The following is a 27,408-nucleotide window of genomic DNA, read 5'->3' as shown; positions in this document are numbered from 1 at the left end:
CCCAGCTCCCACCTCCACCCTCCCACCTCATCCACCCACTCCCATCCTGCCGCATCCCTTGTTCCCCTCTCCTAGCCCGGTGCACTTTGCGCGCTGCTCTAGGGCTGAAGTCCAAAGTTCAGTACCTTGCTAAGCACAGGGATAAATATGAACCTTGGAGAATTTCCCCAGCTCCAATGTAAACAGAGAGCCCAGGGGCCCTGAATCACTGGCAGGCTAGGACAGGGGTGTGGGTGGGGGGGCCACAGGGCTTGGTAAGTGTGGTTTTGGGGGGAATCGGAAGGGAGGAAGGAAGGCTTGCTTCGGCTTTCTGGAGCATGGGCTGGCCCGCCATGCTTTGAGGAAGCCTAGGGATCTGGGCGGGTGGAGATAACGTGGTCCATTGGCCTCCCACTTGGAGCCATGGTCTCCCAGCTCAGCCAGTTACAAACAGAGCTCTTGGCTGCCCTGTTGGAATCAGGATTGACCAAGGAAACCCTGATCCGGGCTTTGGGTGAGACAAGACCCTACGACCTGCCAGGAGAGAACGCTCTGGACAAGAGGGAGCCCTGTGGCGGTGAGCTGGCCGAGCTCCCCAATGGGTTGGGAGAGCCACGGGGCTCCGAGGAAGAGACGGATGATGAAGGGGAAGACTTCACCCCCCCTATACTGAAGGAGCTGGAGAACCTGAGCCCGGAGGAGGCAGCCCACCAGAAGGCTGTGGTGGAGACACTCTTACAGTAAGGCTCCTTTCCCCGCTCTGGCATGGTCCATGGTTCCTCCACCTTGCTTGTCCTGCATAGCCAGAGCCAGAATAGAACTCCGGGTTGTCCCTGTTCCCTGCCTGCCTTTTCCCAGCAGTCGGACCTGATCTGCTCTGGTTTAGGATTGTGCTACGCGGTCTTCATCAGTTCAGGGATGGGGCTTTGAAGGGAATTGGAGGGTGGGAGCTTAGAACCTGGACTTGGCTTGAAGTTCAGAGGGAGAAGGGGCAAGTGGAACTGGGAAATCCCACTCAGAATCTTTCCTTAGAGAAATGGGCTAGAAAAGTGTGTGTGGGGGACAGAGTAGGGGGGATTTCCAGGCGCCAGAACCGTTTTATCTTGAAAAATCTAGAAAAATCCCTTGGGGGCATCCCCATCCCTGAATCCCCATGACCACACGTCGAGGTGGGGGGAAGCGTGGTGTCAGTCTGAGCATTAGGAATTGGGCCGGTTCCGAAAGGGGGTCAAGTACTCCAGCCAGTCCAAGAAAGGCACGAGCAGCTCCTTACCTGGGGCAGATGGATTCCTTTCTCCTGCCCCATCTTCCCTTAGAGTCACCCCCCACTAATGGCCGCCACAGGCTTCTTCCTCTTGCCTGCCTCCCCTACCTGATCGGCTTCCCTCATCAGCCTGGTCCCATCTCTCTGGCGGCTTCCCATCCTTGGGACTGTGTGGGACCTGGGGCTGGGCTGCTCCCCCTTCCCCAGCTGCTTTGCCTGGTTACTAATTATCTAGGGGCTTTATTATTTCTCTTTTGTTTTTTATAAATTTATAAACTGAAAAGTTCCTGATAAGCCATGTGATCATTAACTTCTGATGATTGTGTCCTGGGGAAGACATGGCCAGCCACCGAGCTCCAAAGGCCTTGGGCAGGCTTCCCAGAGGGAAGGCGAGGAGGGTGGGGGTGGCTAGAGGGGGGCACTGCCTCGGCCCCCCACTTTTTTCTATTTAAGGAGCACCGAGTCTAGGGACCGGAGGGAGGGAGGGAGGGTGGGTCGGGCTTCCCCCAGCTGAGCCTTTCAGGGGTTCTCCCTAAACTGGTTCCAACCAGAATTGAAGATTGAAATAGAGTATCAGCCCCAGCCAAGACCCTCCCTTCTGTCCAAGGTTCTGAACCGGCTGGAGAGGCTTCGGATGGGGATGGGGTCTATCCCCGAGAGAGCGAGCTAGGGAGAGACTAGATCTCTAGATGGGGGCGGCTAGAGCTGCGCATCCAAGGCGAGGCAGACCCCTGGCAGGCCAGCGAGCCCAAAGGGCCTAAGAAAGACTTTCTGGGTCTCCCAGGGTGCACCCAAGCCCAAGCCCTCGGGGTTCTGCCATTTGCTTTCTTTGGGGCTTTGGACATGTTTCTCTACCTCTCAAGGCCTTCGTTCTTTTTTTTTCAACCCCCATAAAATTCAAGGGTTGGACTAGATAGCTCTCAGCTCTTTCCCAGATCTGCCTCTGGAAGGGGCCCCCAGTCTTGGCAGGGAAAGCTGGGGCAAAGGGTAGCTTCTGCTGTGGGGGGGCGGGGCAGAGGCCAAGGCACAATGTCCAGGCCTAGGAAGAGGGCAGAAAGGGAGGGGGGAAGAGTAGGGAGTGGAGCTCTGCCTTAGAGGCCAGGCCAACCCTGCTGGGGAGCCTGGGGTGGATCTCGAGGCCCCAGGGAAGGCACCATTTCCCCCCACCCAAAGGGGCCATTCTTACCTGCCTGGGTGGGGCTTCTGCCTGCCAGCAGCCTGCTGGGGGTTTCAGTGGAGGGCCCCACGGGGAGGGGAGCCATCTGAGAACATCAGGAGTTGAAGTCCAACTCCTGGGCCATCCTGGGATGGAACAAGGGATCCCAGGCTTGGGAGGGAGAGAGGGGAAGAAGGGAAGAGGGGAGATGTCCCGGCGGGAGGCAAAGGGAGAAGATGAGGAGTGAGGAAGGAGGCAGAAAGTCCGAAGGAGAGGAGGTGAGGAGCGAGGCAGAGAGAGAAGAAAGAGCTGAGGAGTCCCGTTGAGGCTCAAGTGCACCAGCCAGGCACCGGGATTGAGCTTTCTTTAATGCTAACAGATTGTTATTTGCTTTCCATTTAAATTTGAGATGTTGCTATAAATTATCAACCAGACTCTTGTTCCTGCTGGAGTTTATAACTAACTACCCGGGTTACTTATTGTTCAGGTAACAAAAGGGAGGTGAAAACGCCCTTTAAAAAAAGGGGGGCCTCCAAGCTGAGGGAAGAGAGAGGTGGGGGGGGGCAGAGAGGGAGGGCAGAGGCCAGGGCTAGGAAGACTCAAGGCCAAGATGACCCAGGAAAGGCCCCAGTTCTATGGCTAGGGTTTGCCTGGGTTCCCTGAGGCCAGGGCACTCTTCTGGATTTAGGTATGGTCTAACTCATTAGTTCCCCCAATTGGGAAGATAATCTGGAATCTGTTGGAGAAGATGGCAGAGTCAAGGGGTGCAATTAGGGGCAGAGTCCAGGCATAGAGGCTGGCTGCTTTGGGGTTAGACTGCTCTGTGGGCTTCAGGTGGAGCCAGGCCTTCCCTCTCTAGGAATCCTCTGCAGGAATTACAAAATTTCAAACTTAAAAAAAAATCCTTACCTTAGATCTTAGAATTAATACTAACTAATTAAGGCAGAAGAATGGTAAGGGATAAGCAATGGGGCTTAAGTGTCCAGAGTCACACAGCTAGGAAGTATCTGAGGTCAGATTTGAACCCAGGACCTTCCAACTCTAGACCTGGCTCTCAACCCACTGAGCCACCCAGCTGCCCCCTAATTTCAGACTTTAAAGAGACTTGGGGTATCATCTAGTCTAGGGGGTTCCAATTGTTTTGAGGATAATGACCGGTTTTTTCCATGTCAAAAAAATTCCATAGATTGTAGTGGATTTTATGTTATTTTAAAATTAATAAGCATTTATTTTTTCCCTCTTCCCCCTCCATGTAAAAGAAAAACAAAACCCTTGTAACAAATCTTCACAGTCAAGCAAAATGAATTCCCCCACTGTGCTTGCCTCAATGAATAAACACTTGTTGCCACCATTGTCAGGAGGTAGACAGTTGAGACCATCCATCAGGTCTCTGAAAACGTGGTAGTAGTGGCTCTGTAAGAATGTAAGCTCCTTGAGGGGAGACACCAGCGACTGGCACATTGGCTTTGTTATTTTTTAAAAATGCTTATGTTCCCTCTTAGAATAGCTACTAAATATTGATTCCAAGGCAGAAGAGCAACAGGGGCTAGGCAGTTGGGGTGAAGTGGCTTGCCCAGGGTCTAAAGTGACTAAAGGCCAAATTTGAACCCAGATCCTCCTGACTCCAGGGTTGGTGCTCTGTTCACTATGTTAACTAGTTGCTCCTTGGCATTGTCATGGTGAGCCTTTAGCACACAGTATGCTCTTAGTAAAGGCTTTTTGGAATGAATGGAATCATATTAAATTGGCTGGTGGGAACCCTCCCTGAATCCAAGAATCCACTCTACAACATTCTGATAAAAAGTCATCCAGCAGCCAATGATCAATCATTTATTAAGCTCCTACTATATACCAAGCACGATGCTAGGCACAGGAGTACAAGATCTCTAGGTAGTATTACAGCTGGGCTCTCATCCCATGCTAATGCCAATTCATTGTTTGACTTTAAGCAAATGACCTCAACTGGACCTTGGTTTCCTTATCTGTAAAAGGAGGGAGCTGGGTTTCTTTGGTCTCTCCCAGCTCTAACACTGGAGGTTCTATAGATAGCTAGCAGTCTTATATTGTTTATAAAAAAATAAAGTGCTTTATGAATATTGAGTCAGCTCAGTGGTTAGAGTGAGAGGAAAAAAAATCTCTTTGCTTGCTTCTTCAGTTTTCTAAACTGTAAATGAGGATAATGATAGCATTTACTTTGTAGGGTTGTTGTAGGGATCATGAGATAATAGTTATAAAAAGTGCTTAGCATGGTGGCTGGCACATATTAACTACTATAGAAATGCTTATTCTCTCCCTTCATCTATCTCATTTGATCCTCACTACAACACTAGGTGCTATTTTTTCCCCTCATTTTACAGATAAGGAAACTGAGACTGATAGAGATTAAGTGACTTGCCCAGGGTCATATACTTAGGACGTGTCTGAGACAGGATTTGAATTAGTTTTTCCTGACTCCATCTGCTGTGATGCTCTAGTGCCATGGTAGCAAACCTATGGCATGTGTGCCAGAAGGGGCACTTTGAGCCCTCTCTGTGGGCATGTGTGCCATTGTCCTAGCACAGAATTTGCCAGAGTTCATTACTAGAAAGCCAGAGAGATGTGGGGCTGGGCTGCTTCCCTCCCCTTTTCTCCAGGGTGCCTGAGGACATTTCCCCTCACATAACCTGCCCCTCTAAAAGGTTCACCATCACTGCTGTAGTGGAATTGGAGTGTATGCCTTGCTCAGTAAGGCTGGTTTGGGATGTGACTCGATGAGGAAACTAGCTTTCTAGTGTTTCTCATGCCCCTTTGTTTCTTCTAAGCAGTTGCAAATCTGGCACATACCTGTGTTCTCCAAGAAGGAGGAAGGACTTCAGCTGGCAGAGCCAATGGAGGCAGAGAAGGGGTCAGTAGGTGGACTCCCGAACAGCAAACCTGAGATCTAAATTTAAGATCTTTAGTTCTAGAGTCCCATCTGGGGAGTTGTTCCTCTGGACTTTTCTTCTCCCTCTCTTCCCTAGTAAGCATCATGGAATAGGAGGGAATCAGTCAATTATTAATCATTTTTAGTGATTATAATCATTAACATTTATATAGTGTTTCAAGGCTTCTAAAGTGCTCATTGTAGATTATTTTAAGCATTCAATATGGGTTAGACACTAGGCTAAGTACTATCATGGTAGACATAAAAGTAAAATCATCCCTGCCCTCAAGGGGCTCATACTTTATCAGGGAGACAATGTATACACATATAGGTAGAGATAAAATAGTTACAAGTAATTCTGGGGGGCAGGGAAAGCACTGGCAGATGGGAGGGGCCAAGATAGGGACTAGGGAAGGCTTCATGCAGAAGGCAGCCCTTAAAAGAAACTAGCTATCTATGTGATCCTAGGCAAGTCATTCCACCCCCATTGCCTAGCCCTTACTGCTCTTCTGCCTTGGAAACCGAGACAGAGTATTGATTCTAAGATGAAAGGTAAGGGTTTAAAAAAAAAGAAAGAAAAGAAATTAAAGCTTCCTCAAGGCAGTGATGAGGAAGGCATGTATTTCAAGTTATGGTGGACAGCCAATGGAAATGCAGGTATGGACATGGAGGTCAGAGGTCATCTAGTTCAACCTCTTATTTCCCAGATGTGGAAACTACAGCCCAAGAAAATTAAATGACTCACCCCAATTCATGTAGCTGGTAAATGCCAGAAATGGAATTTGAACTCAACTCCTTAGACTGAGGAGCCAGAAACTCTAAATACCACACCATACTGCCAGGTGATAGTTTGAAGAGTTAGGTTCTTGAGCCTGATGAGTCATGGAGGGCTGCCCTGCCCTGGTCTTCCCTTTCCCCTCATAGGGCAAGAGAAGGTACAGAGCTCTCTGCTTTGGGCAGTGGTATTTCTGAGGCTCAGACTATGCTTGCTGTGATAGGGGAGAAGGTGGTAGCTTTCTAGTTCATTTTCATTATGGTCTCAGTTTTGCTTTGGTGTCTCATCCCCCATTATAGTTTTCATGTTGAATTCTTTGGGTATAAGTGAGTTCTTGGAAGACTCTGTGTCTCTCTCCTGCTCATCTTCAGTCTTATATTTCTCAGCTTCCTGGACTCTATTCTCAACATCAGGCAACAAACACTTATAATATACTTGCTCTGTGCTGGCCTAAGCACTGAGGACACCAAGAAAGACAAAAAACCAGAGTCCCTGCCTTCTTTGTTCAGGAGTTCTTTGTGGTGGGTGATAATCTTACTTTCCTGCCTGTGCTCTCATCTGTGGCAGATACATTGATTTGCTTCAGTGTCAATGGTCATCTCAATTTAAGGTGCACCCTGGGAAGGAGAGGAAATTCCCATGAATCCAAGCTTGCCAAGTAGATAGCCAGTTTTTGTCTTCTCATCCTTATAAACCAGAGCTGCTGGTCTGAATAAGCAGTGAAAGTCTGTGTGTCTGCTTGGGGTGGGAGGGATGATGATGGTACATCACATCTGATTAGAACAAGAGTTTCTAAGTCAAAGGGAAAAAGAATGACCCCAACAGGAGCAAGTCCTGAACATCCTCAGATTTATTCCCAAACAAGATGGCATCCTGGAAAGCTGCACCATAAATAACAACCTCATCAGGGTTGATGCCTTGCCCTGGAAGAAGTCCTTTTAGGACTTACTAGATCCTGGGGATGTGAGTAGAACCACCCACTAAGATGATGTCATGGATCAGTGACTGATCTACATCCCATAATGCTTTTTCTATGGTGTCCAGTGTGCCATGGAAGAGCTTGCCATTCAGTTCTTCAAAGAAGGGATGAGTGATAATTGTAGAAGGCAATTCCATGACAAAGGGAATCAATCTTAATAAATGTCTGGATACTAGAAGAGAGGATATAATTTGTCTGTACAGAAACTGTCTGGAGGTGGTGGACAGCCCTCGTGTCCTCATTGATGTCTTATACTTTTACCTGTATTCAGCAATGAAATAGTTGACCATGCAGTTGTCAAAGTCATGTTCATCCAAATAGATGCCCTCAGCTATGGAACTGACTTCAAAGATGCCTTCTTTAATGATGGGGAAGCCACTTCTGAGCTCCAATCTCTTGGCATCCGCCTTCTTGTCCAAATCGTAAGCGATAGTGTGTCATTGGTCCATTGATGACTGAGCACACTGAGACCAGTGATTGTTCCAGCATCTTTGGTGGTCTGGCATTGGTCATCATTGAAGTACACTGTTAACTGTTGGTGACAGTCTTCACATGATCAACTTCAGCAATTGTGTACTAGAGAAGATATTTCTTCTGGATAGAAGCTGTTGGTCTTCCCCTTGGGCTCTACTTGAACTGTAGACCTTCCTGAATTGTTCACCAGCTTGGAAGACTGGTGCTTCCTGTCTGATAGTGCAACTATGTCAGAAGATCTGTAACGGATCTCATTTGGAATAAAAAACTGTTGGTAGGGCTCCTTGAAACTGGATTCCTTTTGGTATCATCCATTAAGCATTTTGACCTGGTGAAGGTTACACAGCTTGGGGTGGTCTTGTTTTGTTGGTCATTAGTAATGATCTCTATTTCCCCATCCCAAAAGACTCTAACAGATACACAGTGCCAAGATCAATGCCAACTGAGGGCCCTTTTATCATGACTACAGGATATAGGATTTGTTCATGGCTGAGAAAGAATCAAAAAGGCTGCTGCGGCACCGAGAGGGACTTAACCTGTTTATTTGACAGTTGAGGAAATAGAGTCACAGGAAGGTTGAGTGAATTGCCTGTGGGCATACAATAAGCTAGCAGCATCCCTGAGATTAAATCCCAAGTCTCCTTCTCCCTTTCTCTAGTGATCCCCCCCATTTATTTGGGGTTATGTCTGGAGTTCGTTTCAGAGTACCACACGTATGTCAAGTATTCTGGTCTCCAGGTCCATAATCAGATCATTCAAGCTGGTTTACATGTAGAAACTTTGTTAATCATGTCTAGATTTGGTCACTGATTCATATGAATTTCTCCCTCACTATGTTTTGGCCTTGGCAGGTCATAAATCTACAGAGAGAGCAAGAACTCCGTGGGGGGATCTGGACTGAGATCCCAGCTGTTGCTTACTCCCAATGTGGCCTTGGCTAAGCCATTTCTTTTCTCTGGGCTTTGGTTTCTTCTTCAGTGAGTCAGGAAGCATTTATTAAGCATCTAGCACTGGAGATTCAAAGAAAAGCAAAAACCAATCTCTGCTCCCAAAGAGCTCACAGTCTACTGGGGAGAAGATGTGCAAACAACTATATGCAAACAAGATATCAACAGAATTAACTGGGGATGGCCTCAGAGAGACTATCAGAGATGCAGAGAGAAGGTTGGGAGATGGAGTGTCATTGGATATGGGATGGATGTAAGGTATAAGAACATCGGAAAGATAGGTAGGAAGGGGCCAGGTAGTGAAGGGCTTTATGAAAAGCTAAACAGAGGATTTGGGGTTTCATCATAGAGGTGATAGGGAGCCAATGCAGTTTATTGAGTGTGTGTGTGGTGATATGTTCAGATCTGTTCTTAAGAAAATCACTTTGGCAAGTGAGTGGAGAATATACTGGAGTGGGGAGAGAATGGAGGTAGGCACACCCCCAGGAAGTTATTGCAGTAATTGAGGTGTGAGGTGATGAGGGTCTGAGCCAGAGAAGGTTCAGTATCAGAGGGGAGAAGAGGGTATATATGAGAGATGTTCACCTAGAAAATAAGGGTGTTTGATGAGATAACAAAACAATCATAGTTAAAATGTGTAGAGCACTTTAGGGTTTTAGAAAGTATATATACTATTTCATTCAGTTCTCATGATAAGCCTATGAAGTAGGTGCTAATATTACCCCTTCCCCCATTTTTATAGATGAAGAAATCGAGTCTGAAAGGTTAAGTGACTTGCCCTGGCGTCACATGGTAAAGGACTGGGGCAGGATTTGAACTCGGGTCTCCTTGACTTCTATTCTAGTGCCTTTTCTCCAACTCTTAAGTCCTATGGGAAAAAGAGAAAGGCAGCTGAATAAAGGAGAGCCATGAATGAGCTTTTTATAAACCTAGGAAAAAACTTTTTTTGGGTCAAATTCCACATAGAAGTTATCCCTTTGGTCCTGTATTGACTTAGAAAACCACAAACTAACATTAGCTGAGTTGTATTGTATTTTTATTTATTTTATTAAGCATTTCCCAATTACATTTTATTTTATTTTAAAAACCCTTACCTTCAATACTGTGTATTGGTTCTAAGGCAGAAGAGTGGTAAAGGCTAGGCAATGGGGGTTAAGTGACTTGCCCAGGGTCACACAGCTAGGAAGTGTCTGAGGCCAGACTCAAATTATATTTTAGACTGTTACAGGTTGCTCTCTGGAGTTCTATAGGCACCATGAGTTGGACATATCTGGTTTAAAGGATAGTCAGACCAAGGGTGAGTTGTTTTAGGAGAGGGCGTAGCCCATCCCACAAAGAAGCCATTGTAGGAGGACTTCAAGGTGAAGTTGTAGCAGTCTCTGAAGGAAACCAGGTTGATACCTTTCTCTCCCCCAGGTGTCAGAGCCCTGGAACAAAGCTCTTTTCATTCTGTCAGATAGGATTTAGCGATAGGGAAAAAAGCTAGCTCTTTGGCTGGAGAGCCCAGAATGGCTCATCCAAAGAAGAAAGGACCCCTTGGCCCATAAGCTAAGAGCTTCAACTCAGTTCTCTCAGACCCATGGGAAAGGACAAGGGGGAGAGCAGGAGGGACTGTAAAATAAAAGAGATTTCTTGGTTCGAGGCAGAGACTGGGACTGGGAACAGCTGGCCTTGAGGTCGAGATGAGATAACGGTGTTTGCCTGACCCGGAGCACGGAACTGGACTTTGTCCCCTTCCTATCATCTAGCCTTACCTGGCAACTGCAGAGTCAACACAGCCTGAATGGAAAGGAGGAGGGGAGTCATGAGTGCTTCAGAGGACAGCAATAGAGGAGAAATAGAGGTGGGATTTGGAGAGACACAAAGGGGCGGCAGCCTGGGGGTCCTGGAACCTCAGAGCAGACTTTTTTTGGGGGGGAGATTGTATTTAAAATTAGAAATTTATTATTTTTTGTTAGAAAACTATTAATCATCCACAAAGACAAACACTCAAGCACTCAAACTGAGATCATACGTAAAGCTCTAAATTCCAATCTATAATTTGATTTTAAAGTATATATGTACACTCTAACAAAAACCAAAACTTGAACATATTTCATTTGCTTGTTCTTGTTCTTGTTCTTCCTCCTCCTCCTCCTCCTCCTCCTTCTCCTCTTCCTTTTTCTCCTCCTCTTCCTGCTTCTGCTTCTTCTCCTGTTTCTGTTTCTTGCTTCTTCCTACTTTCTTCTTTCTTCTTCTTCCCTTCCCTTCCATCTTAGAATCAATATTGTGTAATGGTTCCAAGGCAGAAGAGTGGTAAGGGCTAGGCAATGGGGGTTAAGTGACTTGCCCAGGGACACACAGCTGGGAAGTATCTGAGGTCACATTTGAACCTAGATCCTTCTGACTCCAGGCCTGGTGCTCTGTCTACTGTGCTGCCTAGCTGCCCCCAATACACTAACATTTCAGAGCAAGAGTTGGTTTTGAAATCCTGGGAAAGGAATTTAACGTTTCTCATCCTTAGTGTCTTGATCTGTAACATGGGGGAGAATGATACTGACCTCATATGGTTGCATTGAGGATAGCACTTCATTAATTTTGTAAAAATGTTATTGATATATTGTGTTTTTCTATTAAAATTCCATTTTCCTTCAATTCTCTCTTCTTCCCCCTTCTAGACTGCCACCCCTTATATCAAATAATTAAAAAAAACTGAAAACAAAAAAGTAAAGCAAATAAGTACATAAAAAAGAGAGAATGCAAATCAAAACAACCCTAATGTTTGACCTCAGACTTAGCAAATTGGCAAAAAATAACTAAAGATGAGAATAGTTAATGTTTAAAGGATTGTGGAGAGATAGTAACACTAATGCATTGTTGGTGGATTAGTGCAACCAGTCTAGAAAGCAATTTCTGATTCTATAGATATAATTAAATTATGATACATCCATAGACAATTGAAAAAAATCTGACATTTGCAATGTCCCATAACTGTGGATTCTACCCCTGCCCTGTCTACAAAGAAGTGATGGGCGGTGTTTTTCTTACATGTTTTCTTTGAGGACAAGCTTGTTCTTTGCAATTCAGTATCATTTATTCTTGATTGTTATGTGGGTGTTGTTTCTTCCATTGACATCATTGTGGTCATTATGTATATTGTTTTCTTGGCTCTGTTTACTTCGATCTGAGTCACTTCACATCTTTACATGCTTTTTCTTCATTATATTTGCCCATTCTTTGTCGTTATTCAGTCATGTCTCATTCTTCATGACCCCATTTGGGATTTTCTTGGCAAAAATACTGGAGTGGTTTACCATTTTCTTTACTACCTCATTTGACAGATGGAGAAACTAAGGCAAACATGGTGAAATGACTTGTTCAGGTTCACACAACTAGTGTCTTAGAAACAGATTTGAACTCAGGAAGAGAAATCTTCCTCACTCTAGGCCTGGCACTCTGTCCACTGTACCATCTAGCTGTCCATTCTTACAATGTAGTAATATTCTATTACATTCATGTACCATATTTTTTTTTTAGCCATTCCTCAATCAATGGGGACTTAAAAAAAATCAATAATCTCCTTGGGGTATGTGCCTATCAGTGGAATCCCTGGATCAAAGGATATGGACATTTTATCATCTTTATTTGTGTGGCATGAATGCTCTGGCTCCTTCCTCCAGAACTGGACAGGCTATATCTCCCCCTCATTATTCCAGGGTACCCTGAAGGTTGGGATATCTCCTCTTTCTACTGTCATCTTCTTGAGCCCCCTTCAACTGTCTTCCTATATTAGGGATTATTAACTAGTATCCCAGGTCTACTAAAACACTTTACATTGATTAGCTTGTATAATCATTTCTCTCAATGCCTCTAGGCTACACTCTCTCCTAAATGTGAGAATTAAAATTAATATACAATAACTCAAATATTATATTTATAAGATTTATTCATAACAACTTGAAATGAAAAGCTAGAGGAAAACCTGCCTAACTGGACCATCAGAGAAGAAGAAGAAGGGGGAGGAGTCCCAGAAAGTGACAATCATGTGAAAAATGCAAACCTGAGGATGCTGGGAAATATAAAAGGAATTCTGGGGAACGTAGTTCAAAGGTTCAAGATTTTCCAACTATACATATACAAACTCAGCCTCTGGGAAAGTAGACCCCAAACTTAGCTTGGTTTTCATATGGCATTGATCCTACCAAATTCATGCCCAAAGGCAGGGTTTCTTTCTTTCCTTCCTTCTTTCTTTCTTTCTTTCTTTCTTTCTTTCTTTCTTTCTTTCTTTCTTTCTTTCTTTCTTTCTTTCTTTCTTTCTTTCTTTCTTTCTTTCTTTCTTTCTTTCTTTCTTTCTTTCTTTCTTTCTTTCTTTCTTTCTTTCTTTCTTTCTTTCTTTCTTTCTTTCTTTCTTTCTTTCTTCCTTCCTTCCTTCCTTCCTTCCTTCCTTCCTTCCTTCCTTCCTTCCTTCCTTCCTTCCTTCCTTCCTTCCTTCCTTCCTTCCTTCCTTCCTTCCTTCCTTCCTTCTTTCTTTCTTTCTTTCTTTCTTTCTTTCTTTCTTTCTTTCTTTCTTTCTTTCTTTCTTTCTTTCTTTCTTTCTTTCTTTCTTTCTTTCTTTCTTTCTTTCTTTCTTTCTTTCTTTCTTTCTTTCTTTCTTTCTTTCTTTCTTTCTTTCTTTCTTTCTTTCTTTCTTTCGCCATTACTTTGTTTATTAGAATCAATACTGTGTATAGGTTCTAAGGCAGGAGAGTGGTAAGGGCTAGGCAGTGGGGTGAAGTGACTTGCCCAGGGTCACACAGCTGGGAAGTGGCTGAGGCTGGATTTGAACTCAGGAAGATGAGTCTTCATGACTAGACCTGGCACTCTATTCACCTAGCTGCACTCCTGATAACTAGAGCAGTACCAAATTGGAATAGACTGCCTTGGGATGTAGTGAGCTTGTCAAGTACAGGCTAGATGAGTGCTTGGAAAGGTTGTAGAGAGAATTCTTGGTCAGTATGAACTGGAGTGGGTGGCCTATGACATCCCTTTTAATTCTCAGACTCTGATTTCATGGGTTTAGAATTAATGTTTGATTTTTTAAAAATCTGCTGAAAATTTAAAAATACCTTAACTGTGGTTCTGCCTTAGCTAGTCCAATCCAGTGGCCATTATTTAATTGTCCTTTGATGACTGATTATCTTTCAGAGAACAGTAGGCATCAATGAATGAACAGCAATTCTTAGATCTAGGAGGTCTACTTGGTGCATGAGATTGGGCAGAAGAAAAAACTAAGTGCAGGATAAAAAATTTTTTTTTCTTATTTTGGTTCATCTTATAAGTTTCTTTTAAAAAATTAATTTATTTCAGTTATATGTAGAAACAATATTTGACAATTGTTTTTGGTTATTTTGGATTCAGATTTTCTTATTCCTTCCCTCCCCTTCCCCAGGCAGGAAATTGTTTGATATAGGTTATATCAGTACTTTTCATGCAATAATTATTTCCATATTGCTCATATTATGATTGAAGACACATTACATATAAAATAAAAATCTCTGGTAGGAAATAAAGTGGAAGATGGCAGGCTTTGATCTGAATTCAGACTCCAACAATTTCTTCTTTGGCAGTGGAAGGCATTGTCATCATGAGTCCCTTGTGATTGTCTTGGAAATTTGCTTTGCTAATAATGGTTTAGTCTTTCACAGTTCATCATTGTATAACATTTCTATTATTGTATACATTGTTCTCCTGGTTCTGCTCAATTCACTTTGGATCAGTTCCTATAAGTCTTTCCAGGTTTTTCTATACTCATCCTAGCACATAACAATTTATTTTTCAAACCCTCATCTTCCATCTTGGAATCAATACTGTGTATTGACTCCAAGGCAGAAGAGTGGTAAAGGCTAGGCAATGGGGGTCAAGTGACTTGCCCAGGGTCACACAGTTGGGAAGTGTCTGAGGCCAGATTTGAACCTGGGACTTCCTGTCTCTAGGCCTGGCTCTCAATCCACTGAGCCACCCAGCTGCCCCTCTAGCACATAACATTTTATACCTTTTCTTACAGATTGTACTCTACTTTGTAATATATTTATCTGTGTACATCTTACCTTCTTTACAAAATTGGAACTTTTCCTATTCAAACAACCATTGCTATTAAAAATGAGAAATAAAAACAATCATAATTAACTTCAATTATCATCTTTTTCTTTAAAAGTTTAACCGATATAAATCAGTCGCCACAACAAGGAGGCCAAAAGATGCCAATGTTTAGCACTTGATCTCTTTATGTTGTCGATCAGGATATTGGTGGAACTAGGGAAGCCTGAGTCAACCCCACAGCCTCCCATAACACTAGTCAAAAGTATTTAAGAAGAAAGGTGTGGTACATACCTAGGGCAATTTGGGGTCCACTGTCAAAAAGTTAATTGATCTGGGACCCATTTCTAGACCTTTTGGGCAAGAGAAATATAAAGTTAGTTTTTAGGACTTTTGTGAGAAGCACTTGAAACCCAAAAGAACTTCCTTTAAAATGTTTATGAAACGTTTTTATATTTTATTTTTTCAGTTACATGAAGAAGCAATTTTTGACAATCGTTTTTATTTTTTACAGTTTTAAACAATTCATTTATTTAATTAATTTAGAATATTTTCCCTTGGTTACATGATTCATGTTCTTTCCCTCCTGCCTCCCATAGCCAATGAGGAATTCTACTGGGTTTTACATGTACCTTTGATCAAGACCTATTTCCATATTATTGATATTTGCTCTAGGGTGATCCTTTAGAGTCTAAATCCCCAATCCTATCCCCATTGACCATTGTGATCAAGCAGTTGTCTTTCTTCTCTGTTTCCACTCCCACAGTTCTTTCTCTGGATGTGGATAATGTTCTTTCTTACAAGTTCTTCTGGATTGTCCTGGATCATTGCATTGCTGCTAGTAGAGAAGTCCATCACATTTGATTGTGCCACAGTGTGTCAGTCTCTGTATATAATGTTCTCCTGGTTCCACTCCTTTCACTCTGCATCCATTCCTGGAGGTCGTTCCAGTTCACAAGGAATTCCTCCAGTTCTATTTCTTTGAGCACAATAGTATTCCATCACCAACAGATACCACAATTTGTTCGACCATTCCCCAATCGAAGGGCATCCCCTCGTTTTCCAATTTTTTGCCACCACAAAGAGGGTGGTTATAAATATTCTTGTACAAGTCTTTTCCCTTATTATGTCTTTGGGGTACAAACTCAGCAGTGGTATGGCTGGATCAAAGGGCAGGCATTCTTTTAAAGACCTTTGGGCATAGTTGCAAATTGCCTTCTAGAATCGTTGCATCAATTCACAACTCCACCAGCAATGCATTAGTGTCCCAATTTTGACAACTGTTTTTTAATCATAAGTTTCTAATGGCTGTGTGAGTAAATACCTGCTTACCACACAATAGCTCATCCTTCCTAAGACCAGGCTGGCTTTGAGACACTCTCATGAAATCTTGGAGATTGCCAGGGTGGGCATTCCTGGGGCTCATCTCCCTCAAACTTATTATATTAATATTCTTCTCTTCCCAGGGAGGACCCATGGCGAGTGGCAAAGATGGTCAAGTCCTACCTTCAACAGCACAACATTCCCCAGAGAGAGGTGGTGGATACCACTGGCCTCAACCAATCCCACCTCTCCCAGCATCTCAACAAAGGCACCCCCATGAAGACTCAGAAGCGGGCTGCCCTGTACACCTGGTATGTCCGCAAGCAGCGGGAGGTAGCCCAGCGTAAGTAACAACCATTAGTATCTTCATGTTTGTATGTTGCCTGAATTTTTTGTTTCGTGTGTGTGTGTGTGTGTGTGTGTGTGTGTGTGTGTGTGTGTGTGTGTGTGTGTGTGTGTAGGGCAGAGGAGAAGATAGAGACAATATCTAACATCAATCAAATCAATGAACATTTGCTAAGTACCGACAACATTCTAGGGGTTGTGCTGGTGTAAGGATAATTTAGGGTCATGACCTAATCTATATTTAATTTTTGATCACCAAGGGATATCCCAAATAAAATACCCAAGTCAGTTCGGAAATCTATGGTGGTTTAACCACTATAGAGGGAAGAAATCAAGGAGAAGAGAGAGGGAAAGGGTATAGGATTTCTCCCACCTGGTCTGTGCCAGGGGGAGTTCAAAGTCCTCTGCTGCAAGGTTTCTGAAGATTAGAGGCTTCTAAGTGGATAGTGTTTGGAAGGCAAAGGAGGAAAAAACAGCTTAAACTCCAAGAGAGCTCAGAGAAGATGCCTCACCTGAACTAGGTTACTAGGCTTTCTCTAGTATGGTTTCAAGGAAAACTCACTGCTAAACTGGACAATAGCTGCTGCCATGCCAAGATGCCAAAAAAAAAAAAAGAACTCTTTTTTTGCTCAGCATTTAGAATGATGCCTAGTACATAATAGACAATAAACAATCACTGACTGATATCTAAAAAAAAAGATGCCAAAATGCTCAGCATGCTGCTGCCAGCCACCTCTCCACCACAAAAGAAGCTAGAGAGAGGAAGTGACGTGAAATATATAGACGGTTTTACATTACTTTCCTGCATCTCACCTGTATCAATAGTAGCTTAAGCTTAACTTAGTATAGCCCAGGGGGTCTGTCAGCTGTTTCTGATTTGTCATTTGCTAGCACATGTCTGTCATAGGCCATCCTCCTAGATACTTAATCCTTAAGTATGGGTGTAGACTTCCTGATTTTGTTAGACTAAGTAGGGTGGAGTAATCTAAAGTTCACAATGGATGCTGAAGATACAAGTGGTTCCTAACCACCTGAAGGATATTGTATTCCATGTGTGTGTGCACATGTGCATATGTATGTATTTGTGTGTGACATATACACATAAATATATAAATAATACTACTAGCTAGCATTTATAATAGAACTTTAAGATCTTCAAGGTGCTTTAGTGTTATCCAATCTGATTCCCACAAACCTGAGATAGATACCATAATTATCCACATTTTACAGATGAGGAAACTGAGGCTGAGAGGTGTTAAATGACTTGTCCAGGGTCACATAACTGTCTGAAACAGGATTTAAGCTCAGATTTTTCTGACTCCAAGTCTAGAACTCTATTATACCACCTAATTGCTGGGCACATAGTCTAAAATAAATGCAGGGTATTTGGTGGGAGCAGGGCAGGGAATGAAATAGTGGACTTTTGAAGAGGACAGATTGGGTGGAGAGTGGGAGGTTGGGAGCTCCTTCTCTTTGCCCCTCATATCATTCTTGCTGGATAACTCTACCTGGGGTATTACAATTTTTATTTTTATTATCATCATTAACATTTCCATTTTGGTCATTGTTGTAAGAGCACACTTGCAACAAAACCAAAACCCCCAAATAAAACCATAAATGTACTGATGTGAAGGATTATCTGCTTTGATCCACATCCATCCAATTCCAACAGTTCTTTCTCTGGAGGTGGGTAGCATTCCCTATCATAACCCTTTCAGGGTTGTCCCAGATCATTGCATTGCTGAAAGTAGCCAAGTTTTCACAGATAATCATCGTCCAGTATTGCTGTTACAGTGTCTGATGTTCTCCTGGTTCTGCTTATTTCACTCTGCATCAGTTCATGTAGAATTTTCCAGCTCTTTCTGAGATCATCCTGTTCATCATTCCTTACAGCACAATAATATTGCATTACCATCATATACCACAATTTGTTTGGTCATTTCCCAACTGATGGACATCCTCTCAATTTCCAGTTCTTTGCCACTACAAAAAGAGCAGCTATAAATATTTTTGTACAAATAGGTCTTTCCCCCTTTTTTATTATCTCTTTGGGATACAGACCCAGTAGTGGCATTATAGGATCAAAGGATATGCGCAGTTTCATGGTCCTTTGGGCATAGTTCCACATTACCCTCCAGAATGGTTGGATCAATTTGCAACTACACCAATAATGCACCAGTGCCCAATTTTGCCACACTCCCTAAAATTTACCACTTTATTGCCATATTGGCCAATTTGATATCTACTTAAAGTATATCAAGAAGGCTCAAATCATTGTCCAGAGACTCTTTTGTTACTCCTGACCTGTGGCTGCTCATCTCTCTTCTAGTTGGGAGAAGAAGAAGCCCCCCCCCTTTTTTTTTCCTCTAGAGGTGGCCTGGCTGGTCTCCTTCTAGGACTTTGGGAAAAGGGCAGACAAATGTTCACCTTATTCAAATGACTACAGGCAGTGAAAGGCAAATAAGGACCCAAGGACCCCAGCAGGTTCTAGGGTCTGCTCACAGCTCCACATACCCTACAGAATTCACCCACGCGGGACAGGGTGTCCTGGCTGAGGAGCCCATGGGAGATGAGTTGCCAACGAAGAAGGGTAGGAGAAACCGTTTCAAGTGGGGTCCAGCCTCTCAGCAGATCCTATTCCAGGCCTATGAGAGGCAGAAAAACCCCAGCAAGGAGGAGAGAGAGGCCCTGGTGGAAGAGTGTAACAGGTAAGGGTTATGGGTGGCTCAGGGATCTGGGAGCCCTCTTTTCTCTGGTCCTGTCCCTGGTGCTGTCTCAGGTATTGCCTGAGCCCTTAGGGAGGAAAAGTAGCCAATCATAGACTTTCCAGGATGCTGCAGAGTTAATCTCTACACATGGGATCCCTCTGGCTTTGCTCCCACCTCTCCCTGCTTCTCCCCAAGCCCAGCGTCAGCAGGGAGGATTCACGGAACACTCGATTTGTCAGTTCTCTTTTAGAGGGGAAGTGGCTCCTGCTCCCACTTCTCTAGGGGGTACCCTGCAGTCCTGTAACACTTTTTGGGTCCCTGAATAGTAACTTACTGGTGGATAGTCCAGTAGCTGCCCTGATGATCTACGGTCAATACTGCTCAGTTTGGTCCCGGAGGGCAGAACTAGGAACCCGGGAAGGAAGGCCTTAAAGGCAGCCGGAATCAATGTAGCAACTTCTAGTTGGGCGAGTTTGGGCTTCCTTAGGGAGTAGCGGTTTGGAGCACTTCCTGATCCAATAGGGACAGACCATTTGGCCCCAGCTTTCCCCCACTGAGCGTCTGTAATTCAGAGCATCTTTGGAAGTGGAAAGAGTGAGAAGGGAGCAGGAGGGAGCTCCAGCGCTAAGGACCCATTGGGGGTGGGCTCCCCTTCCCCCTCTCCCCTACTCCTCCATCTTCCCACAATTCTCCCCGTGGAGCTCACCAGGACTGGGGTGATGCCCCCACAGGGCTGAGTGCATCCAGAGAGGAGTCTCCCCGTCACAGGCCCAGGGCTTGGGCTCTAACCTGGTCACCGAAGTGCGTGTCTACAACTGGTTTGCCAATCGGCGGAAGGAAGAGGCTTTCCGCCATAAGTTAGCCATGGACACGTTTAGCGGGCCCCAGCCTGGCCCGGGCCCTTCACTCTCCGCACATGGCTCCCCTGGCCTCCCCCCACCTTCCATCTCCCCCAGCAAAGTCCACGGTGAGTGCCGGATGATGCTGATGTGGGGCAGGGGGGGACTTGTTGGGTGGGGACGGGATGGGGGAAGAGCGGACAAGAGGACTGATCAAGGCCACAGGGAAGGGAGGAGGAGGACCTGGGCCCCTGGGCATCGCCTCCATCTTCCCACCCAGCTCCAGGTGTTCGCTATGGCCAGCAGCCGACTAGCGAGGCCGACTCCTCAGGGGGCAGTGGCCACGGAGGGGGCAGCATGGTGACAGCTCCCACCATCCTGCACCAGATCTCCCCGCCAGGCCTGGAGCCCAGCCACAGCCTGCTCAGCACTGATGCCAAGCTGGTGAGTGTCGGCTCAGCCAGGGCCCTCCTTCTGGCCTCTGGCTGCCAGGATCACTCCCTCTCCTGCTCCATGAATAATAAGACCAGTTGGTGCCCCCATGCCACCACCTTGAGGTAGGTGCCACCATTTTACAGAGGAGGAAAAAGGCTCAGAGAGGGGAACGGATTTCCCTAGTGTTACACGGCTAGTAAGTGCTGGAGCTGGGGCCCAAGTGAATTGTGGCCCGACTGTCCTTTCCTGGACATCGTGCTGCCTCTTCTGGTGGAAGCCCCTGCCCTGTCCAGCGCACAACAGGAGGGAGGACCGCCCAGGACAGTTCTGGGTAGCCTCCCTCCTGGGCAGATTGTCAATTCAGTTCAGTTCGGTTCAATTCATCAAGCATTTAAGCACCTACTGGGCGCAAGTTGTTCTGCTAGCTACAGGAACCAGAAAAACAAGGCAGCACCTGCCCTCAGGGAGCTTACATTCTACCGGGCTCAGGAGATTCCGTTATCAACAGCAATTCATTCATTCATTTATTCATTCACTCACTTAGTCAATGAGCCAACAAGCATTTATTAAGTGTCCCTTTTGGGCCACAGCTGTGTGACGGAAAAAGAGAGAACAAATGAATCTGTCTCACCAAAATGAGTGGTTTGGGCCCAGTCCTTGGGGCTATCCCTAGCTGGTAACCTATTTTTTTTTAACCCTCACCTTTTAAGCATCAGTTCTAAGACAGAAGAGCCGTAAGGACTAGGCAATCAGGGTTAAGTGACTTGCTCAGGGTCACACAGCTAGAAAGTGTCTGAAGCCACATTTGAACTCAGTCCTCTAGACTCCAGTCTTGGTGCTCTTATCCGCTGTTACCTAGTTGTTCCCAAGCTTGTTCCCACTCTCTGAGGGAAGCAAAGAGACTGAGGCCTACATCCCCTCCGCTGCCCATACTGGGGCTACCACCATGGTAATAAGAATTATAGAAGAAAAGAAGAAAAGTGAGATAATGACTTTTTATATAATAAAAAATATGCTAAAAATATCTCTAAGAAAAAGCAGACCATTGGACTGGTGAATGCATCAATAAAGATCATTTCTGGTGAGGGTTTCCTTCCAGTAACACAGATTCAGCTCCCAGGCTGTAGTGTATACTGTTAGAGGGCTGGAAAGGGGCACAGACAGTGACTCATCCAAGGGCACGCAGTCAGTATGTATCAGAGATGGGACTTCCAAACTATGAGGCCAGCCCTCTTTCTGCTACGTCAAACTGTCTCCCAAGAATACCCTTTCTAATTAAAAAAAACAAAACAGGGCAGCTAGGTGGCTCAGTGGATAGAAAGCCAGGCTGGGAGCCTGGAGGTTCTGGGTTCAGATCTGGCCTCAGAGACTTCCTAGATGTGAGACCCTGAGCAAGTCACTTGCTTAGTCCTTATTGATTTTCTGCCTTGGAAGCCATACTTAATATCAATTCTAAGATGGGAGTTAAGGGTTAAACTTAAAAAAAAAAAGGTTTTCTTCCCAATAACCCTATGAGGAGTGCAGGGAAAAGAGGATTATTCCCATATTATAGACAGGAACACTGAAGTCCAGAGAAGTTAAGTCAGTCAGCAATAGGAATCAAGATGCAGTGGGTCACAGTTTCATAAAGATTGTGAGTTCTTAGGGATGTTACAGAACACAAAATGGACCCCTTTTAGAGATGAGGAGACTGAGGTCCGGCGGGAGAGGGATTTGTCTGGAGCCGTGAGGGGAGTTGGTGGAGTGAGGCTTTGAACTCAAATCTCATGACTCCAATCTAGAGTTCTTCCTTTGCCAGAGACCCAGCTTAGGGCTGGAGCCCTACAGGGACTAACGCTCCCGAGAGGAACTCCCCTGTGGTAGGCACAGCCAGTTTCCAGATGAAGGAGGCTATAAAACGGGGGAGGGAAGGATGATGGGGAGATGGGGACCGGTGGCCTCCTTGGGGTTCCGCGAGCTGCTCCCTCTCCTCCACCATCTTGGCAGTGCTCTACACCAGTTGTAGTACAGCCGCTTCCTTCTCTCATCCAGGTCTCGGCATCTGGGGGGACCCTTCCCCCTGTCAGCACCCTGACTGCCCTGCACAACCTAGAGCCAGCGCCCGCAGGGATCAACCAGCAGCCCCAGAATCTGATCATGGCTTCCCTCCCCGGGGTCATGGCCATCGGGGCTGGTGAGCCGTCTTCCTTGGGCCCCACCTTTACCAACACAGGAGCTTCTACTCTGGTCATTGGTGAGTCGGGGTCGACGTGCTAACATGGCAGGGGGCCTGAGAGCAGGGAGGGCTGGAGCTGGGAGGCAAATTCTGTGATTATCATGAGAAATCCAGGTAAAGGGCTTGAGGGACACCTTGAGGGAAAACACTTCCTGCAGACATCAGGGAAGAAGAGCTCTTCAAGGTGAACATGGAGGAGAAGCACGCCGAGCCGATGAGACAGCGGGCAGCCTTCAAAGTGTTCTGGATGGTCCTTCTGGGCACTGTCTTGGCCTAGAGGACTCTAATTCTGGGCTTCATGGCCTAGGAGAGAAGTCAGGAGTCACAAGGCCTTGACGTCTTCCTGCCATTTGGGGATCAGCTGGAGAATCTTGGGGTGTTTCATCTGTAACAGAAGTCTCAGGGGAGCTGCCAAGTCATCACTGGGGAAAGACTGGCCTGGTTGGGTGTAACGTAGACCGTATTCTTCTTCAGGTGTGGGTCTCGGGTCCTTTTTGACTGAAATTCTAGGACTGCAACAGGCAGGGTAAAGGCAGGAGGAGACTGCCACTGCTGGGAGGATGCCTAGGAAAGGAAGCGGGGCGAACAAAGGCTGGAAAGAGCCCGCGTCTGTGCTGTGGAGAGAGTCTTACATGTCAGACAGGAGAGTTTGTGTTTTATCCTAGAAGGGATAGGGAGCCAGAGCAGATCTTTAAGCAGGGGAGTGACCTAGTCTGGGCTATGCCTTTTGAAGACAATTTTGGAGCAGGGAGATTTGGAAAAGAGAGAATAGAGACGGGAAGGCCTATAATTATATTACCTAAATTTGACAAATTATTTTAGATTAGATTACCCGAGTGGAGCCCCAGGCCCCAAATCCTGCAGGGATCTCTGCTCCTGGGCTGCTTGGGTCCTACTTAGACGATGACCCAGAATGCTGGACACATTTGTGCTTCCTGTTGGATGTGAGGGCAGAAGGAGAATGAGGAACTGGTTACTGAACGTTTCTCCCTCTCTGTGTTCTAGGCTTAGCCTCCAGCCAGGCACAAAGTGTGCCTGTCATTAACAGCATGGGGAGTAGCTTGACCACACTGCAGCCTGTCCAGTTCTCTCAGTCACTGCATCCCTCCTATCAACAGCCACTCATGCAACAGGTGCAGGGCCACATGGCCCAGAGTCCCTTCATGGCCACCATGGCCCAGCTCCAGAGTCCTCATGGTAAGAGTCCTGGTCCTCTCCAGAGTCCATTCTCTCCCTTTTTCGCAGTCTCTCAGCTGAGCCCCACAGTGATGGTTGTGGGAACAGCCTGGGAAATTCCAGCCTGTATGGTCTCCCAGGGGTCTTAGTGACTAGAGGCTGCCCTTTCCCTCTTAGGTCAGTCCCATGCTCCAAGAATGGGATCTTGGGTGTCCAGCTGCAGATAAAGGTTGAAGCACTACAAATGACCAAATTACTAGCTTAGTTTAGGTACTGTCATTCACATAACAAACCAAGCACTTTACAGTTTATCTACACCTGCATTCCTCTGTAAGTAGAAATCTTTTCAGGCCATTTTTTGGGTCCATTCAGAAAAGACAATGCATCACCAGTCTTTCCCCAGCCAAATTAGGATCCGTGGTCTTTCTGTCCTTTGTCCTTCCTTCCTTCCTTTCCTTCCTTCCTTTCCTTCCTTCCTTCCTTCCTTCCTTCCTTCCTTCCTTCCTTCCTTCCTTCCTTCCTTCCTTCCTTCCTTCCTTCCTTCCTTCCTTCCTTCCTTCCTTCCTTCCTTCCTTCCTTCCTTCCTTCCTTCTTCCTTCCTTCCTTCCTTTCCTTCCTTCCTGTCCTAGTAGCAGCTCTAAGACAGAAGGACAAGGCCTAGGCAAATGTAATTAAGTGACTTGTCCAGGATCACACAGCTAGAAGTATCTGAGGCCAGATTTGGACCCTGATCCTTCCAACTCCAGGCCTGGAGCTCTGTGTACCATGCCACCTAACTGCCCCCATCACTATGTTCCCTGTGGTTTCTCTTCTCACTCTGATTCCATCACAGCCCTCTATGGTCACAAGCCTGATGTCGCTCAGTACACACACACTGGCCTCCTCCCCCAGACCATGCTCATCACGGACACAGCCAATCTCAGTGCACTTGCCAGCCTGACACCCACTAAACAGGTGAGAAGAAGAGGGGATGGCATCCTCCTTTCACCCTGTGATCCCTGTCCAAAGGTCTAGGGCCTCTCAGCTCTGGCCTCATTTATCTCCCTGACTCGGTATCTCTTTTTCCTTAGGTTTTCAGCTCAGACTCTGAGGCCCCCAGCGAGTCTGGTTTACACACCCCAGTGTCTCAGGCTTCGACCATCCACATCCCCAGCCAGGACCCAGGTATCCAGCCCCTGCTGCAGGGGCATCACTTCAGTACCAGTCCATCTGGGGAGGGATGCCCCCTCTTCTACCCCATCCCTTCTGTAGGGATAACCCAATGGACAGATGTTTGCTGGGAGGGAAGAGACTGTGGGGGTGTGTGTGGAAAGTCTTGAGCCACCCCTCTGTCCAGCCACACAAAGCAAATACTTCCTTCTCTGGGAACTAGGAAAAGGCCAACCTTGCCCTAGAGCTTATCTAATTCAATCCACTGATACTGTAGATATGGAATCTGAGACGCTGAGAGATTGTCCTAGTATTGGCTAAAATTTACCTAGGTTTGCAAAGCACTTTTCATGTATTATTTGATGCTCACAACTTTGGGAGGTCAGAACTATTATTATCTCTTCATTTTACAGATGAGGAAACTGAGGCTAAGAAAGATTAAATGACTTGTGCAGGGTCAAACAGCTACTGTCTGAGGCAGGACTTGAACTGAGGTCCTCCTGCCTCCAACTCCAGTGCTCTATACCTGAGCTGTCTACCTCTGCTACCTCTTCCAAAATTTCAGTAGTTTCATTGCAGCCCATTGGGCAAATGGTTGCCCACAGAGGACCTGGGATCAAGTAGCACTAGGCCTGGAATTGAGGAAAACCTGAGTTCAAAACCAGCCTCAGATATTAACAAGTCACTTTACTTCTGTTTGCCTTAGTTTCCTTACCTGTAAAATGAGGATAATAATAGCACCCATTTCCCAAGGTTGTTTTGAGGATGAAATGACATGATATATATATGGTGCCTGGAACAAAGTAGGCTCTATATAAATGCTAGCTGTCATTATCAGTATGATTTAGGGGAGGTCACTTTATTGTGCCTCAGTTTCCTCATCTGTATAATGGGAAGAGGCATGCATGGTACTCTATCCCCTTTGAAGTCTCTTCCTGCCTCTGACGTAGGTTCTGGCCTGGAGGGTGGGCAGTGGAATGGGGAAACTCACTGGCCATGCTTGCTTCCACAGTTTCCTCCAGCAGCCTGGTGCTGTACCAGGGCTCTGACTCCACCAACAGCCACAGCCAGCTCCTCTCCTCCAATCATGGCGTCATCGAGACCTTTATCTCTACACACATGGCATCTTCCTCTCAATAACCATGGCGACTATCCCTGAAGATGCTGCTCTGTTGGGGAAGGGCAACACCCACTGAAAGGGGTCAGAGAATCCAGAGACCCTTAGGCCTCTTCCAACTCACCTCCAACCTTCACTGCCACAATGGGACAAGGACCCTTGGGAAAACACTTTCAGGAGCCGAACACCAGAAGGAATCCTGGTGACCCTGACCACCCAGTTCTCTGCCAGCTTTGAAGGGTGAAGAGGGCCTCAGACAACACATAACATGTCAGAATGTTAGAGTTAGGAGGGATCTCACTAGTCATCTAGTTCCAACCTCCTCATTTTAGGGAGGAGGAAACAGGCCAGAAGGGTGAAGCTATAGGTGCTCATTGGGTATAATTACCCAAGGCCACATAGCTAGTTGACAGCAGAGCTGGAACTCCACCAAGGCTGCCCACCTCAGTCTTGAGCTCTTTCCCCTAGTCCACTGTCATGGGGACTCCAAATCACCAGTTCTTTGGGCCTGCCCTGTTTCTACAAGATCAGCCACAATAGCCAGTGTCAGAGTCAAGCTGGAGGGATGGGAAGGGTAGGCTCCAGTTCTCCCAGATCAAGGCTGTACGACCTACCTTGTGCCTACAAGCATGGGCTGAGAAGCTTCACTCTGGCTCCCTCGAGATAAAGTTCTCTGGATTTGGCCAGCACCAAACAGAAAGGGTGTCTCCGCAGGATCCCCTTCCCAGCCACACTCCTCAGCACAAGCCCTGCCAGCTTTGACTGAACCACTATCACCAGTGTCTCGACAGTCTATGGATTCATGCAGGCTTTGTTCTCCCATCTCCTTCCTGCCACAGCTTTTCATTTCTTTCTTTGCTCAGTTCTATCGAGCCCATCTGTAGATGTCAATTTGTGGGCCTGGATTCACTTGGGCGAAGGTAGCTCCTGCTTTCCCTATATACCACTCTGGCAGAAGCCCAGGGATCTTAGCAACATTGTGACTAAGAGAGATGGGGGTGCTCCTATGTGCTAAGGTCAGGGGTGGGGACAGGACTATCCTGGGGGAGGCAGCTCCATCTGAGCAAAAGGGAGAGGGCCAGAAGGTAAGAAGAAGGCCAGGAGGCACTCAACGTTTGCTCCCAGAAGACAACATGATTTCTGAGTGGAAACTGGACCGAGGACTTCAGCCAACCATGTCTCAGTGTTGCTATAGGCAAAGGCCTGCCTCTTGGCCAAGAGCTCTTGTATTCACAGTATGACCTGTGCTTTTGGGGACCCCCTGTGCCCGAGGTTCCTGAATAGGGACGGGAAGAGAATGAACAGGACACAGGAATCTCTATCTGCTTGCTTCCAAGCAGGGGGTTAACCAAATATATATATGTATACATATATAAATAAATATATATTTAACTTTCAGCCAGAGTTCTTGGTTTCTTCACACTACCTTGGAGGGCAGGTGACAGGGAGATTCTGGGGTGGGGGACCAGACTAAAAGCATGACCAGCTCAGTTTTTTTTAAACCCTTACCTTCTGTCTTAGTATCAGTTTTAAGAGAAAAGAAGCAAAGGTTAGACATTAGGGGTTAAGGG

The 27,408-nt window shown here is 45.9% G+C and overlaps 1 protein-coding gene across 1 annotated transcript; it reads left to right on the top strand.

Moving 5' to 3' along the window:
- Positions 1-121: 121 nt before the first annotated feature.
- HNF1A (HNF1 homeobox A) lies at positions 122-27,235 on the top strand. Its single transcript, XM_007489974.2, has 10 exons — positions 122-719; positions 15,997-16,196; positions 18,720-18,906; positions 19,638-19,873; positions 20,026-20,189; positions 22,212-22,413; positions 23,401-23,592; positions 24,404-24,525; positions 24,642-24,735; positions 25,733-27,235. Exons 1-10 carry the CDS (start codon positions 403-405, stop codon positions 25,858-25,860), a joined length of 1,842 nt encoding a protein of 613 aa, XP_007490036.2. The 5' UTR covers positions 122-402; the 3' UTR covers positions 25,861-27,235.
- Positions 27,236-27,408: the final 173 nt, after the last annotated feature.

Source organism: Monodelphis domestica, chromosome 3 (genome assembly GCF_027887165.1).
Source record: "Monodelphis domestica isolate mMonDom1 chromosome 3, mMonDom1.pri, whole genome shotgun sequence".
Taxonomy (NCBI): domain Eukaryota; kingdom Metazoa; phylum Chordata; class Mammalia; order Didelphimorphia; family Didelphidae; genus Monodelphis; species Monodelphis domestica.
This window is presented reverse-complemented; position numbering and strand designations above follow the sequence as displayed.